Source organism: Pundamilia nyererei, unplaced genomic scaffold, assembly GCF_000239375.1.
Source record: "Pundamilia nyererei isolate P.nyererei 1_Seehausen unplaced genomic scaffold, PunNye1.0 scaffold00017, whole genome shotgun sequence".
Taxonomy (NCBI): Eukaryota; Metazoa; Chordata; class Actinopteri; order Cichliformes; family Cichlidae; genus Pundamilia; species Pundamilia nyererei.
This window is the reverse complement of record NW_005187418.1, coordinates 2,950,553-2,968,552: the sequence shown is the minus strand read 5'-3', so window position 1 is coordinate 2,968,552 and position 18,000 is coordinate 2,950,553. Positions and strand designations below refer to the sequence as shown.

General features: G+C 39.8%; 1 protein-coding gene across 1 annotated transcript; it reads left to right on the top strand.

Annotated features, from left to right (window-relative positions):
- Nucleotides 1-3,854: 3,854 nt before the first annotated feature.
- On the top strand, nt 3,855-12,943 carry meox1 (mesenchyme homeobox 1). The gene is made up of 3 exons (XM_005725826.2): nt 3,855-4,793; nt 10,148-10,320; nt 12,186-12,943. The coding sequence occupies exons 1-3, from the start codon at nt 4,289-4,291 to the stop codon at nt 12,306-12,308; spliced, it is 801 nt and encodes a 266-aa protein (XP_005725883.1). The 5' UTR covers nt 3,855-4,288; the 3' UTR covers nt 12,309-12,943.
- Nucleotides 12,944-18,000: the final 5,057 nt, after the last annotated feature.

Genomic DNA, 18,000 nt, shown 5'->3' with positions numbered 1-18,000 from the left:
CACATGTGTGGCGATGGAGGAATGGGTGTTTGGATTGAGTAAGCAAGCTGTAAATTCTCCGAATGATTACCTGCTCTATTAACTCACAAGCTCAATAGGACATTAGAAGGATGTTGCACTGGGGAGATGGTGAGGTAAAACCTAGCTGAAATTTCACAAAGATGTCCATGTAGTAGTAGATTGGGCTACAGTATGTGAGGCGTGGGAATTTTAGCAGTTCTCTTCTGAGCTCTATCACAGCTACTGGGACATTTTTATAAACTGTTTTATTTTTTTATATCCTATCAAGTCTATCTTTAGGGTAAGTTCTGTTTTCCTTTTTACTTTTACTTTGTGTGTTTGATATACTGACATAGACCTTTTATAACCCCTAAAGTTAGTGACAAGATATGGCAGATCAGATGTAGAACAACCCTGAAAATAAATTTATTCTATCACAACTTATTGCACAAATCTAGTATGCATGGGCAAGAATGTCATGTATGTATTCATTACATTCAAGATGAATGGCATTAATTTTCTGAATGAATTCTAGTACCATATTTTTCAGACCATAAGGTGCACTGTCGATGAACAAGTCTGTTTTCATTCATAAGGTGCACCGGATTATAATGGGTGCATTAAGCGAAACAAAACAGTCAGATTAGTCAAATTTGACTCAACTTATTCTTCTTGCTTCATCCTCTACTGTACCATTGATTCATTAATGTTGAATTCTCTCGCAGCTGCTCTATTTCCGTGTTGTTTCAGTATATTAATGACTAACCTCATATTGTGGATGGATTATCTCAGTTCTCCTGACTGAAGTTTGGTCCGTTTACAACATCCTGCCATGCGATATCATTTGTCCCTAACCATCCTGAACCCGTTAACTTTTATCGAGTGGAAAAAAGTTAGCATTCATCCTCCAGCTTCACTGTGTTTATGTTATGCTAACATAACTGTGTCCCTAGCACATCATTATATACCAGCTAGGCCAACTTCAGTAACCCTGCAAACGCCACTGATGTTTAGTTTTCAGAAATCTCTCAGTCAGAGCATGCTATATCATGTTTAGGTGGAAACTAGCGAGCTAACTTCCTGCTTACTTCCTGCTAACTTCAGACTCTGTTAAATTTAATAAATTCTGTTTTCATGGATGCTAAACTTAGTTGTTACACCTGGTAAAGCAGCAACGCTGATAATTTTATTAAAGATGAAAGAATTTAGACAGTTTTTAAGTCTCAGTGATGCCGCAGTGGTTGTTCGACTTTGGGACCTGAAATTGACAGAGTCTTGGACCCAGATTACTCCGTGAGGCTCCTAACTACGGCAGCCGTAATGCTCCAACAATATGTCAAGCGGTGCGGCTCCGTAGCTTACCAAAGTCATACTAAAACATTTTTGACAGATTTTTGAGCGCCGTGTACCACATAAAATTGGTTCAAGTTCAGTAAGCACAAGCAGAATTCATACATAAGGGGCACTGGATTATAAGGCAATTTTTGAGAAACTTAAAGGATTTTGCGCCTTATATTGCGGAAAACACGGTAATAGCTATTTATCCATACATTAATTTAGAGGTTTTGTGCAGTTTTAGAAAAGCATGTGTGTGATTTACGAAAGCTGCAGTATTTTCTAAAAACAGGTGTAGTGACTTCATTTGAATATCAAGTACAAAATATAGGATGGGTTGGTTTTTGCTAATATCAGTACAATTAGCAGTGAATTGCATTTTTTAAATCAGTGTGCTTGAGTTTAAATATTCTCCTCTCTATATTTTGCACCTTACAAAAAGAACTCCCAGAAATACATGTGCAACTGGGTAAAGTGCAAAAATCTCTGAGTTCCCACCTCTTACATTGGTTTGGTGACTGCGCTGTCTTTGTAAAAACAGACAGTTTTTTTCTTTTCCAAAACCAAAAGCACAATATGTCAATAAATCTGGCCCTAAATCTCTTTTCTTACTAAGCAGGTCTGTTCATATACCAATTCAAATTGTATTTGTCAATAGAACAAAGCTATAACTCTTTTGGATCCACATATTCATAAGCAGATATCTGCTAATGTTTACTTGCTTGACTTTACTTCATATGGCTTTGTAGGCAAATTAATTTTATGCTGACCATTTCTATATCCTTTAATGTCAAACACATAGCTTCTCACATTCACCGAAACACATAAAAATACCCTGCGTGTCTTCTTCTTGAAACACACGCACATGTGCGCTCTCTTAATGACGTAAATTTTCACATTGCACACACACACACTCACAGACACACTAATTTATACTGACACACAGATGGTCTCTTCTTTGACCACAAATGTAGAGTAACTCCTGCTCCCTGCGGTGTGGCCAAGGCTCAGACTGCCAGTAAAAGCGAGGGATGCTTCATGGCTCAACAATTTGCTGGCTAAATGGAAAGGGTTTGGTGTGTGACCTCAAACACTCTCCTTTCTTCCTCTCCTTCTCCGTCTCACTTACTCTCTTCTCTTTTGTCCACTCCTGGTTTTGTTGCCCATTTCCTAATCTGATTTAATGTCATTCCAACCTTTTATTTGTTGCTATGACGTTTTACTTATTATTTTTGTTTTGCGGCAACTGAATGAAATGTTCTCAAAAGCAGGTCAAATTATTTTCTAGTATTTAGAAAATGAAAGAGGGCATTTTCAACTCCTGTTTTTTCTTCACGGCTTCAAATCAGTTCTCCTTTAGCGTGCCTTGTGTCTTTATTAACATGTTTATTTTCTCACTTCTTTTCCCACAGCTTCCAGCTCTCAGTTTTATTTTCAAGGTGCGATATGAGAGGTCAAGACCAGAGTAAGGACGCGTGAGGAAAGCAAGAAGCTCAGCTCGCAAATATGAGCAGTATGAAGAAAAACTGCATTTAAGTAAAGTGCGGTTCAGCGGGTTTATTGGGTAACAGATACGCTGAAATTGAATCCAAAATTTGGTTTAGCCAAAAAGGTTTCAATGGTATTAGAGACATTACTTCATGGGGAAGTGGCTTCTATCATGTGTAGCATGCAGAGATTAGAAATCAGCGATCAGAAAATTGAATAATTGCATCCTTGCTTCATCCAAATGCGGTTAATCTACATGTGATTGGTGTCGCAAACAATTGCTGCTGACGCTGCTTGACATCTCAGAGAGATTTAGTAAGAGATGCAGGATCACAAAATTAAAATGAACTGACAAAGACCCCCCTCTCCCCTCCCAGTCACAGTGTTTGCTTAGGGGAAATATTAGATTGTATGTGTAAAATACGACGGTGAAATTTCATACTGTGTTTCAATAACGTGAGAAAACCTCAGGAGGTGTGAGCGCTTGAATAGTCAATATCAAATCCAGTTGTCCTTTCACCTCAAAGTTAAATAAGTCCAGCCAGGTGGATTTAGGTGTGTTGCAGTAATGTGCACACACACTTACACAGCCATAAAAACAGCACGAGAGAAAAAGGAAAGACTTTTCAGATTGGAGAGGACAGGCAAGGATCAGGGGTGCAGAGGGAAAGGGTTACGGTTAACTTTCCTCTAAAGGGTGTCAAAAAAGGAACTAAATTGGGTGTCAGAAAGCACTAAGGAGTTGAAATAAGTCAGGGTCCCCCAGCTCCCATGTGGGTGGGTGCTTGCTTTATACTTTTCAGACAATGTCCCTTTAAAAGCACCACGTCTGGAAAGCCCATTAGATGTGCATATAAAATTTCCCCTGTGATTAATAGTTTGATGAGGCAGGGTTGGTTGGAGGGTACTACCAACATGTGGCCGGCAGGGCTCCTCCTCTGCAGTCTCACGTTACACTCCATAAACTTGCCACTCTTTCCCACCTATATGTTTAAAAAGGAGGAGGGCTCACTTGTCAAGAATGCCTTAGAAGAGTTGTGAAAACAGCCAGCCCGAGAACGGGAGTTATACAGTTGTGGATGCCGCTTTCCCGAAGAGCAGCAACTTGGTTAGATCTGGGAAGGAGAGAGGGTGTGTGTGAGAGCGACGCAGAAGGGAAAGTGTGTGAGAGTGTGTCAGGACCAGAGGCTCCAAAGGACGTCACGCACGCTCCCAGAGAGAGAGGGAAACGTGCTGTCACAGGAAGGTGTCTATCCTCACGTGCTCTGGGCTGTGGAAGCATCAACAGCCTCTGACAGAAGTGAGTAGATGCAGTGAGACAATGGTGTTCATTTAGTCAGCTGAAGTGGATATTACTCAAAAGTGACAAAGATATCGATTTCTAGTCCTAACTTACTTTCTGAGAGAGGTTGAAATTCCTCGACAGGGAAAAGACTGTGCTCGTGCGAAGGGTTTTTGCATCACGATGGATCAGCCGGCCAGCAGCTGCATGCGGAGCGCCCATCCCAGCAGCTCCATCTGGGGCTGCATGAGGAACCCTCACTCTGGGGTCCCAGGGGTGAATCTGCAGTCGCCCTACCAGCAGGCCCCGTTCTCCCTCCACCAGAAGCCTGAGTTCCTGGCCTACACAGATTTCTCCACCTCCTGCCTGGTGTCGAGCACGCCGCACGCAGCCTACCCTCGCGATGACAGACTGTACCAAGAGAGCCAAGGGGGTTACCAAAGAGCTGACTGGCAGTTCAACCAATGTGAGACTCGTGTGAGAGCACCTGAGGCCTGCCCGCCTGTTGCCCCTGCAGTAATAGGTGGCGGCAGCAGTGGGGCTGGAGGGCCTGAGCTGGACAGTGTAGGGGGGGACAGGCTTCCAGGCACCATGCCCGGGTGTATGGAGGGAGAATACTCACCCCAGAGCGTGGCGTCGGCCGATTCGGACAAGAAGAGCTCCAATAAGAGGAAAAGAGATGTCACAGGTAAGCCAGCGACCTGGGATCAAGGGGTGCCACCTGGTGTGTGTTGGTTTAAAAGTATAGGAGAACAGAAAAAACAGTGATCCCTACAGGCATTTGAAAGCAAATAGCCAAATTTAGGAGTGGTAAAAAAAAAAGTAGACATATTGTTTTTGTGTTTAGGGTCTCTGATAAATTTTAGACTAAAACAAAAACAAAAACACTTCCACAATTGTTTTCCTTTAGTTTTTATGCCAAACTACTGCACAGGTGTAAAAACAGATCAACTAAAAACAATATTTACGTCATTCTTACCTCACTGAAAATCAAGAAAATACGCATCAAGGTCAAGAATTCCTCCCGTGCCCTGTATCACAGCTGGCAATGACACAAATTCTCTGCATTTCCTCACCAAATCAGCCTTAAAGCAGCACACTCACACGATCGCTATGTAAAAGGTGAGTAGGTGACGAGACTTTTGTGTTCAAGACACACTTTAAGTAGCAGTTGCATCCTCTTATTGTTCCAGCGCTTTCAAAAGGATGATTCATGAGGCATTTGAATTTTTCATTTTGCTGCTGTATCCGTTGGAAAAAGACCTTTGATTTATTATAGCAGGGCGACATTAAAAATTATGATAAAAAACGAAGTTGGGTGTGAAGAGGAAAGCGTTTAAAGGCCTTTTGGGGATTTTGCGCTGTATTTTTCTCCTGAACACAATCCTGTTGCGTATTGATTGCTGCTATGAATTTTTCAAGCGGATAAAAGGGTTGAAAAAAAACTGTATTTGGTGATATTTCAATGTATTTAATTTAATTTTATACAATTTTTCTTTCCAGATATTTCCTAAAAAAAATTCCCACAAAAAATGACTTAATATATTTTTATTCTCAAACATCAATAAGAAGTAATGCCCTTAGATAATTTCGCCTATCATATTTCACACTTGCTAATAGGACACAAAAGTAACAGACGACAGACCAATCCTAAAAGTTTCAGGCGAAACATTAGCAGCAGAACAACAGGCCAAAGGAAACATTTAGTTTTAAAGTGAATCTAAATGTGTGAAGGTTTTATTATGGGGACTGTCACCCTAGCAAAATAAAAACACATCCAGAACATATGGAGCGTTCATATTTCATTTGTAGACGCTTTTGGTAAATTTAGCCTGTAATAAACACAGTGATTTATGCGTCTTACAGGAAAGAAAAATGAGCATCCATACTTTGGAAAAAATGTAACTTTTTACACATTTTAATATATATTTAAATGAAATTTTGTTATTAGAGCTCAAGCAAGTGTGGCGTAATTGTTATTCATATAGCCAACACTCCACTTGCCAGGCAAATATCAAAGAAATTAAAACAAAAGTTAAAAAAGGGGAACCCAAAACAGAATTAAAAGACCAAGACAAATACAAAAATAACGCTTAAATAAGAGCGATAAGTGTCCAGAAATGTTAATATTGAATTCGAACCACATAGAGAAGTACACTAGTGCATGTTGCTAAAGATGGTGTCATCTAAAGTGTCCAGTATTTAACCCTGACCTGTCCAAACATAACAGACCATGCCTGAATGTAAAGCGTGCAAATTTGGAAATACTACATGACCAATGCATGCAACAGACATGAGTCTAATTGAAAAAGAGGAGGTGAGGGAGCACCCCACACACCCACTCCACCACCCTCCTTTTTTTTACCTTATTGTAACCTCCACTCTCTACGCTGAAAACATGCCAGACCACGTCTGGTAAAATCACTTTCCTGTGAGCCCACTTCTTACATTCTTATCCATTGACATTTTCCTGTCGTTAAGCCGTAACATAATCTCCCACTGAGTGCATGCAACATGTCTGACCACTGCATCAGTTCTGGGTTTTAGAAAAGAACCATTCACTTTTTCGAATTGACTAGCTGGTAGGAGAGCATATATTAGGAAAATGTCCTGAAGGCATTCACATTACATGCACATACATAGCAGCTGCTATACGGTCTGCTTCTGTGTATTTGTTCTGATATGGAAATGTGGTGCACTCGGGTAAAGTTTCCAAATGTTTAAAACCAAAATGATATGATCTGACATTGACTGCAATCCAAAATTTGACCATCATAACACTGTGATATTTAACAGGGATGCTGTTATAAACATTTGACTGTTGCTGGCCCTAAAATCAATATGGTTTTGATATTAAATTTTAAGGTCTGACATGCATGAAAAGGAGTTCTTCACCATTACAAAATGAGCGTGTTAACACTTAACACAGTAACTGTTAGCAAATATACTTCCTCTAACAGCTCGGATGGTTTTGCTACATGCATTTTGATGCTTTTTAGGTAGGTGTAAAAATGTTTTTTAAAAAAATATTTTTTAAAGCTGCTGATTTTGATTAAATGCAGCATGATCTGCACAAATGTACATCATACCTAGGGGTCCATGACCATAAGCCAAGTGTATAAAATAGAAAAACAGAAAATTGTGCTCAGTTACTGGAAATGTACAACCATAAAATCTTTGGCTTGATAGAAAGATATACTGTTGCCCATTGCATCACAAGCTTATGAAGTATTTTGGTTAAAATATCTTAGAATACAAATAGTTTGCAACTATATGCTTAATCTCTATTAGGATTAGGACGATGAATGAGGTTCTTGGTAAATGTTATTCCTTTAATAAATGCCTAGTAAGTTTGAGCACCATTCTCATAAAGTGCTGTAATAAGAAATTAAACATTTATTAACTGAGAACAGTTTAAAGACGCTATCTAAAGGGGTTAAAATAAACGTTAGCCAATAAACTGTCTTGAACTTTAGCACACACATTTTTGCGATCAGTAGTTTTCGCCTGGGGTTTTCTGCTTTAAAACAATCACTAATTTACAACAACTTTAATTCAGTCCTGATGAAGACAAACTCCTTTTGCACCATCCACCCAGAAAGGCACCAAATGCTGTTTGCCTTTGGGAGACCCTGCTGTGTGCAGAAGCCCTCTCCCTGCTAGTTTATGGCCTCTGGCTGTGCAGGATATTTATTGGGGGCCTGTTTGGTGAGAGCCAGTATGTGCCCTGCCAGGTGTTCAAAGCAGCTAAACCTGTCTTGGGAAATTTCAAAAGTCGGCACACTTGAGGATGCCCGTCGTTATTGATTCTTGAACCACAAAAACAAATCTTCTTTTTTTTCCTAACAAACCACATGGCACATCAGGCGTTTGTACACAAAAACTACACGTGTGCACAAACACTGTATGTCCTGGTTTGCCCAGTCACATCTGGCCCAGGTGCTGCAGTCCATTTCACATTCTGGCACACTGCTCTGGCAAGCACAGAGCAGAACTTCTCACTTTGACAAATTAGAACCATTTTCTGGTGATTACATCAGCTGCTGGTGTCTCTACCCCTGCACAATTATTACCGAAACTCATTCCCTTCAATACACAGGAGAGGTTTTACTTAAAGGTAAATCAACCAGCTTTCATATATGTTTATCCTGTTAATGAGGTTTAAATTTGGCCATTTTTCTAAGCTATGTGAGAAATGCAGGGAAATATATAAATTTATAAACTGCAGCCAATTATTTCTTGAATAATCTTAGGCAGTGGGTTTTCTGACTGCCACATTCACAGATATATCTCAAGACTTTTTTCTGATGCTTGCTGTCATGTAAAGATGAGTTAATGTGAATCTGCCCCGAGCGCTCCCACGGGGACTGTTCTGACACACACACCCACACCGACGTAGCACTCCGACCTGGACACATCCGCACCTTTGTTCTTTTGTTAGAGGCTTTAACGATGTTCCGCTGCATTCCTCCACTAACTTAGGCCCTCTGTGGCTGGTTTGGTGGCCCCTGCCCTGTGCTGATACGCTCTTACATACATAAATCGCGAAGGAATGTTTAGAGGAAGACATTTGCACTTACAGCATGTGTTCATGAACAGACAAATAAGGGGAAATAAGCAGCAAAAAATAACCACGGCATGCGCAGGTTGCAGGTGTACGCGACTCGTGAGGCCAGGTCATGGTGGTCTCTTTTAAAAGTGCTGGTTTTAGTGTTTACTATATGAGGGGCCACCCTTTAAAGAGCCTTTGGAGTTATGGTTTGTTGGTTGAAAAGGGTCTTGAGGTCAGTTTAATTGCGAACTAGAGGCCAGTCACAAAATGAGTAGGGAGCTAATTTAAATGAGATTAGCTGTGAATGATAGGAAAATGAAGGGTCTCCAGGTCAAGTAGCACACTTGCATGTGTAGCTGCTTGTGAAGAAAAGGGATGCTGATCATTTTTATTTAGTTTTAAACAAAAAAATTATGGGATCGTACAGATCATTTATTACCTTCACTGCAAACAGCTTTAAAGCATTGGTTTCCTTGTGTCACCTGACTTTCCCTTTAAGTTGATCCAAACAGACTCATAGAGAAAGCCATCAACACAGCTTCTTAATGTTCAAATATTCTTATCTGAATTCATGTATACCACTGTTCCTTATTGAGCACTTTCAGCTGTTTCTGTATAATTTTCTCTTCAATCTTTTAACATATATTTAGCAAATTTCTTTATTGTTATTCATGATTTTAGCAGAAAATTAGCTATAATTTTCAATTTATTCATTTTAGCTTGCTATATGAACTATTATTATTATTGTTAAACTATGTACAATATTTAGTCTGGGCACAAAATTATTTGTAATTATAGCCAATTTCTTATATTAGTCTATTATTTATCTAGGATGTTAAGTTAAAATTCTATTTGATGATCCACATTTTAACTAACAATTTCAATTTGGTAGCCATCCTATTAACTAAGAAAATATTCATAACCTTAGCTTGCCATTGAAACTATTTTTCACAATGTTTAGCTAGCTAAAGGTATTAACTGGCAGACACACCAACACGCAGAACCTTCTCATTTTTACTGATAATTTTAATCTTTTAAAGTTTCGATTCTTATTGGCCATTAGGCTTACTCTTCTATTTTACTGATTTATGCCGTTATGTTGGCTGGATAGTGGCTCCCTTGTGTAGTGGTTAATATTTTCACATAACCTAATACACGAAAGGTCTGCAATTCAAAACTAGGAAGAGAGACAAATCCTTGGAAGGGTTGCATAAGAAAGGGCATCTGGTGTAAAAATCTGTGCCAAATCAAATATGTGGATCCACCCACTGTGGCGACCCCTTGGGAGCAGCTGAAAAAAGCTATGCCTTTACTTTGACTTTTGATTAATAGTCATTTCTTCACTCAAACCCCAATTCATAAATAGTTCTTTTTTTTTTCATCTGTCGACAAACCCATTAGAGCACTTTGACACCTGATTGGGAATCTCTGGTTTAAAGGAATAAACTGGCAAATGGCTCGCACTCTATGAAATGCCTTTCTCTTTCCAGATATCCAGGAGTCCAGCTTTAAGGTGGATTCCAGCTGCAAGGCAAGAAAAGAGCGCACAGCATTCACCAAGGAGCAGCTGAGAGAACTGGAGGCAGAGTTCACCCACCATAACTACCTGACCAGGCTGCGTCGCTACGAGATCGCTGTAAACCTGGACCTCACAGAGAGACAGGTACAACACTTTTCCCTAATATACAATTTCCAGTAGGGCAGGATGAACCATAATGTTATCATTCCACATCAACATCATACAACATCTTGGAACATATTGGAAAGCCTTAATGTCTGTCCTTCCCCTGTACTAAATACCAATGCATAAACACAGAGGCATTTGAAGTACAATGAACATGTTTTTTCCACAGTAGTTTTCATTCTGTGGTTCTAGCAGAATGACATGCAGCTTTAATGAGTGGGTGGCAGCTCCAGACTCGATGAAATCGGGCGAACATGTGTCGATGCTGCTGGATCAAACCCCGGTCTGCTTGTCAAGCCACTGTCCCTCTCAGCTCCTTCTAATGAGGCCGTGGTGCCACAGTGACCACACATGCTGCCGTCTGCTCCTAAATCTATTTCCCAGATCCCTAAAACACACACACACATACATGGACAGAAATATTCACACACAGCCAGGTTCCATCTTCGCTCAGGGCTCCCACTGCAACCAGACAGCGCTTTCCAATTCATCCTACATGCTTTGGCAGTTTGCCGTCCTTTCAATCAGTCCTGAGTAATGGACAGACTGAGGTTTATCTGAATCCCAGAGCTGTAGGGGAGGACACTTCTAGTGGGATGTGCAGGGGTCACCTAAGGCTTCCTTGAATTGTGCACACACAGGTTGGAGTTAATTTGAATCTATTTGAGAGAGTTTAGTTTATAATTTTAAGGGAAATAAACCTGTGCTTTTGTCTGCAAATTGACATAATCAAGTAGTTTAAAAGCATAATAACTGCGTATGCATAGCCTGGTTATAACTTAAGGTTTATTTGCTTTAAAATGCATGTATTTCTCTCTGCCATGGAGCATCCCACAAACCATTCTTCTGTTGTAAATACTCACTACCGCACCAAATCCGCAGCTAACAATAATCTTCAAAGTGTATTGTTTCCTCCACTGTGAATAATGTTAACTAAAATGTACAGGCCCCAGCTGTTTGAGGAACCAACTGTATTAGACACCTACTGATAAAGGCTTAAGTAAGACATTTTCTAAAGCTTTAAATAAACTATCTTGGTCACAGACTTAACAAATGCTCACTCTTCATTTTTTTTCCTGTCATTTTTTCTCTGTAATTTCCCCAGGTCTCGGGAAGTGTGTGTTTTTGCAGCTATTTATGTCTGGATAGTTAAAATATGAGCTCATTCTCATTTTTGAACAGCACAAAGATACAGATGAGCACTGTCCACACCACAAGTACAGTAAACTCACATCCTGTGTAGGCTGACTTCCTGACAGTTGACTTTTTTGACCTGCTGTCTATACGATACTCTCTCCCTCCATTTGGAGTGATTTTGCAGCCAGGCCTCAGTGCTTTGTACTGACAAGCCGTGCTCCCTGCAAGGCCAATGCAAACCAAGTGAATTTATAATCTGTGCTGGGAGATTTGTGGAGGATTATTTGTCTATTTTTTTGCTGACTGTGTTGTAAATTTTGCTAAAAATTGCAAACTGGAGAGAAAAGCCACAGTGATCCTGTTACACGTTCAAATGTGGTGAAAAATTCAAAGTACTGTGAGAAGGGTATCTGGTTTAGATTTGTATTGTATTTGTATTGATTTGTATCAGCCTTTATTCGTAGTGCTAAGTGTTTATACTACTAGAGATACTATTGTTCTTTTCAATTAATGATCTATTCAAATCTAAAAACTGATCACAAAAGACAAAGAATACTGTGAAATCAACCTTTGACATCTTAGCAATTTTGCCCCTAATCCACAATTAACTACATTAATTTACCTCAACAGTGTATCCATGCTAACGACTTTGAGGAGTCATCATTCTATATGTTAATTTAATATTTCCTGTGTTTTTTCCACTACAGGTTAAAGTTTGGTTCCAGAATCGGCGAATGAAGTGGAAGAGAGTGAAGGGAGGACAATCGGCTTCGCCCAACGAGCTGGAAAATGACGACATAGACTCAGCTGCTTCACCCAGCTCTGAATGATGTTTTTAAAAAATTGTCTTCGGACAAAAAAGAAGAAGAAAAAAAATAACGAGGCCTGCGCTCAACTGGACACCAACGCAACCTTTGATTTTATGGAAAGTTGGCTCCAGGAACCAAATAATTCCAGAGACTTTTTCATTCCCAAGAAGAAAACACCAAGCATCCGTCACTGTTTTCTGTTGTAAATAGTTGATTTATGTCCATAATGAACTGTATTTTCATACAACTTTGATAAATACTCCATTTAAGAGGCCCACTCTTGATACTCCTGATCGTTGTATATTAGTGACAAAGTCCATACAGCAGCTTTAAGGCTAGTGATGACATATCAGGCCATGATGTGATTGTGTTTGAGGTCCTCCCCTTTGCTTCCAGTATTGTAATCATGGCCTTTGACGCTTGACTACAACCACCTGGGAAAACTCAGACTGCACGAGTGTTGCCAAGGCCTAAGTGCCTCCGAATCAGATTTTTCTTTTTTTTCATTTTGAGAGTTTCTTTTTCCTAGAATATAGTTTTTTGGGTTTTTTTCTTTTCAGTAAGGCATTTTTACTATGTTTTATACCATTTGAATGTTGTTGATAAAACACAGATGTTGACTGTTTCTGCAAATAAAATAAATCATCTGTTGCAAAATGGGAAACATATTGGTAATTTCTTCCACCTGCAACAGTTGAGTTATGACTGGACAGTAGGTACAGTAGATGTGTATTTTTGGCAGATGGTTTTATTATGTGTGACTATAATTCCTAAAAGCAAAATAATTACTGATAGTTCAGTTTGCTTCCATTTGCTATTTTTGTTGGCAGGGGAAAGCAGAAGTATTAAATAGTTTGCATGTGTGTGCACTTAATGGATGCAGCGAAATATTGTAGCTATATCAAACACTGTGGTGCACTTATTGGTGGTTGTTTAAACTATCAGTGTTTTGTACCATGATTTAAAATGATGACTCTTCTTCTTGTGCAAGGGCTAAAGAAATAGCACACAAAAAAAATATTTTTTTGCTAAATCTAACAAACAAAACTGCACCAATCAATATTCTTAATCGGTCCGTTTATCAGTGAGTGTACAATATAATGCAACCAAATAGGAATGAACTCATAAGCCTGTCCTTTGACCATGTAGTCGAAGAGCAGTTTTTAATTTTAATGTTTTTAACATGACAAACAGGAAGCATGATTAGTTATGAGCCACATGGCCTTGTGTACTAAAGTCAACACCCTGCAGCTCCTGTTTGCATGCTGCATATATGTGCCAGCTGTGTGAACACTGATTAAATATACACAGGACAGTGTTGTTCTATGGTATTGGGCTATTTTATGTCAGATTATATACCTGAGCATTGCTCTGACAAAAACATTGACCTGATCATCAAATTTATCAATGCTATCTACTGCCTACTTGTGTTTTTTTGCCTACTACTGTAGCACTTTTATTTCAGACTTTTTAAATTCTTGGCTAAATTTAACTTGCAAGATAGCCCGTTCAACCACTGTTTTATAAATAACGGCTATAGTAAGCAAAACTGAAACTGAAATCCACACTGGTGACGTTGAAACCGGAGACCTGAGAAACTGAATAACATTCCTCACTCCAAGTGACTAAGAGTGAAATAATCACTGATGACAGCAATTGGGTGGGACCAAGAGAAACCTTTCTCAACTTCCAAGCAATTGCAACAACTACCAAATACAGCAAGGAATACAGCTGATTGACATATGACCTGGTAGTAAATATGTTAGAGGATTACACAGGCAATCAGGGCCTGCAATGTCCACAAGCATCCAGCTGTCAGCTGCAAAGCGGCGTGCAATTAGCAAACCATTTCCAGTATGTAAGAGGCTTAAAGTTGGGCAACTTCTGAGCTAGCTGTAACTTAGCTGCCACAGCCACTGTTGTGTATTTGTGACTGGCTAAATAGGCCAATCACAAATACACACACACATAAAAAAAACATGCCTTGTGCTGTATTAATAGTAATGCATAATTTTTTTTACCTTGGTAAGGAGGAAAACAAATCCTGTTATTGCTAGCTTTTCCGACTTTGCGATTAGAACTCGCTCAACTTGTGAGTGATGTCATTCCCAGCTCAAACTTCCGAGGTAAACGGAATGCAAATCTAAAATCCGGATAGTTTTTGTTTTTGGAGAGTTTGTGTTGGAATTTGCATTGGAACCTGTGTTGCACTTGGAGCCGGTCATTTGTTGACATTAGCGATTGTTCCAGTTAAAAGCTAACATTGGCTAATGTTGCTAATGAGTGTTGGAAGCTGGAAGTGGAAGAGAAGTCTTGACTCAAGGTAATTAACAGCAAGCATGAACATCACATGCTTTGGATATTCATGGCAATTCACATAGAAATACGCATAGAAATAACACTGGCTGTTTCTGTTTTTTATGGTTAATCCATTCACATCGCCAATAAAAGTGTTTAATCCACAAAAATGCTGCTAACACAGCCCTAATGTTGCTTTTGGCCTTAGTAATTTGGTGCATTCACACTGATGCCATGCCTTATTTTCAGCAGCAGGCAGTCTCCTACATACAAAGTCATTTTGTGTGAACATGATGTCAGCCTGAATTATGAATTCATTTATTTTGATAATGAGGCTAAAAGCATTCATGTAAGTGTGCAGATATGTGTGCATTGTGACCTCATGGGCAATGGTTACATGGTCCCAAGTGCAGTGAAACAGTTACAATATAAGAGGGTCCCTCCAAGAAAACCTCATCAAGAAGGATTATGTAGTCCATGGGCAGTCCTGCAACCTTCAACGTCCCACCTGATGATGGCATAATTATCTTCATTAATATCGCAAATGCAGGTCGGATATCCCTGAGGTCAGATTGGAATCAGCTCTCATCAACGCCCACACAGATCCTGTCTATATAGCACGGTAATCCTTAAGAATGTTTTCATAGTGGCAAGTGGTCTCCCGTAGACCCAACACAGATCACGATGATTGGTCTACAGTGACCTGAAAAGCACTGGCAGAGCTATAAGTAGATGTGAGTATGTTTGAGCGTCTGAATAGGAACATTCATTTTTGCACACCATCACTGTCATTCCAGTGAGCTCACAAAGGGTCATTAACCTGACAAGGTGGAGTCAAGCTCCAAAAGCTAAAGTATTTGGCCCCTACACACTATTTTCAACGGAAGCATCTGGATGGGGCCAATTTGATCTCAACCTGAGTGGAACCTAGACAAACCCACGCACGGGGCCCTGAGGACGAGAGGAAAAAAAAGAAAGAAGGAGAAAAAAAAATGCTGGCTGACCACTTGTGTATGATGGAAAAGGGAAATAATAGGTGGGTATGGGTGAAAAGACGCCTTCTCAAGTACAGGATGTTGTTGTAGCAGGTAGCCAGTCATCCAATTTCCTGCTTCCCAAAGAAAACAAGAGCTCGAGCATAGGAGTCCTCAGACTTACAATGGTGGGCCTATGCTCAGACTCCGGCCAACCAAACAAAGCCTTCAGAGGTTACTGCCCTTTTTGCTGGTCTGCAGGGACCGGAGTTAGTGGGAGGGTGGGATGGTTGTTCCACACACATACACAGAGTTGGGGTCAAGTGTTACTGTACGTCTGACCCCTTTGGGCCCCCCGCTGCAGCTGCTGGGGGGGAATTACTCCAAGTCGATCCCGTGCCCATTTCCCCCCCATTGCTTAGCCTCTATTAGGGTCTATTATTGTATTAGTGGTAATAGCAGTCAAAATAAACCATGTCCAATTGTAATGATAGTATTAATATCAGCAGTGTAAACTAATGAAGCTGGAATGTTGTTTTTTGACCATGGTGGTTCCTTTTAAATACACTGGGGTGGCCAAATTTATGGATTAGATTTAATTTGGTGGTGTTGTGATTGTGGGGTTTTTAGCCTTGCCAAAACACCCAAGCAGTCAGAATGAAATAGGTTTTCCTTTCCCCTTCGATCTGCAGGAGAACAGTTCATCTATACCTTAACAAATATGTCTAAACATATTTTCTTACACTGCTGTTTTCCTCTACACCGTGTTCTATTTTTATTTATATAATACGACTTGTAGATGTGCAAATTGAGAGAACACATTTCTAAGAATATCACTCCAATGCTGCATCCAGCTGACAGTCGACCAAATTGAAGCCACCAAAAATAAGGATGGATGGTGTCCCAGAAATTTCTTCTCTGCTGTGATTATAAAAGCAGATTCAGTTGCAGGAAACATTCTTGAAATAACTCCTCTTCTTTGAACACAACCTTCTCTGTGGGCAAAGAGCAATAAGAAAACATTCGTCAGAGTTTGAAGCAGTCACTGACCTCACCCTCAGCACTCAACAGGCATATTCTTAACTTTCAACATACGGAAGGTATTGCCACTAAAAGCACAGATTACCAGAGATTTCAGCCAAATGCAGAATTTAAGCGAGCTCTCCAGCAGACCACGTCACCAACACAAAGCTAAAAATGTTGCATTTATGGACAAATTCAACATGCAGCTGTACTACAACATTTCCATTTTTACAGATTTCCAATTGTGAGTCATTCAGCTAAATGAAAAAAGATGGCACACACCTCAAAACCTTTAAAAATATAGGTGATGACAGCCTAGTAGTTATTTAGTAGTTATTGGATTGAAGCATAATTCAGTTCACTGTCTATAATTCAACATTATCTAAATGATGCAGAAGGGTTACATGACAGACTCTTTTTTGTGTTGTTGATTTTTTGTAAAGTGGACATTTCAGATGTTTTTCCAACTGACTTTGATCATTTTGTTGTGAAAAGCCAAGCACACTATATCACCAGAGCAATACTAAAGCTAATTATCATCTTCATATGCATTTCAGAACTTAAATCCAAGTCCTTATTAGCTTTTTGGAGATCAGCAGAAATATTTTTGTATATAGCAAATACGTTTTTAAAAAAAAATTTAATTCTATTTTCTATTAGTTTCTTTCTTTTTGGGGGCCTCTTGTTTATGTCTGTGCTGTTGTCATCGGTCCACAACTTCCATTTTAAGTGGGAAGTCAGAAATCCAGAGTTCCCAGTCAGTCTAAGCAGAAAAGCCTATACCTCTGTCTCTCTACCCGCCTCTTCAAGCTCATTCAAGGCGATACCAAGGCTTTCCTATGCCAGATAAAAATATAATTCCTTTAGTGTTTACTGGGTCTTCCCTGGAGCCTCATTCCACTAGGACAAGACAGAAACACCTCACCCAGAAGGTATCCAGGAGGCATCCTACTCAGATCTCCAGGGAGAGCCCAGCCACACTTCTGAGGAAACTAATCTCCAGCATTTCTATACACAATCCTATTCTTTCAGTCACTACCTGGAGCTCATGGACCGCAGGTCCCAGGAGGTATTGAGTCAATAGCTTCATTGCATTAATTTGAGACCTGCTCAATAAGCCATACACTAGTTTTCAGCACAAAGAAATGGGCATTGTGCTGTACTCCAGTGCTACTGGTAGATGAACAGCTGTAGCTTGCTAGGAAGCAAGAAAAAACTATATTGACTATATTGCTTTTCTGAATACTATTACTACTTGTGATGTCACTCCCAGTACCTTCATCTTCCCAGGTAAAAGGAACACAGCAAAAAAATATAACAAACGTCTTGGTAGAGAATTGAAACCGAGTGGCAAACAGAATTAAAACTAACCCCTATAGTTATTGTGAATAATCATACTGTTGTCTGTGATTAAGCTG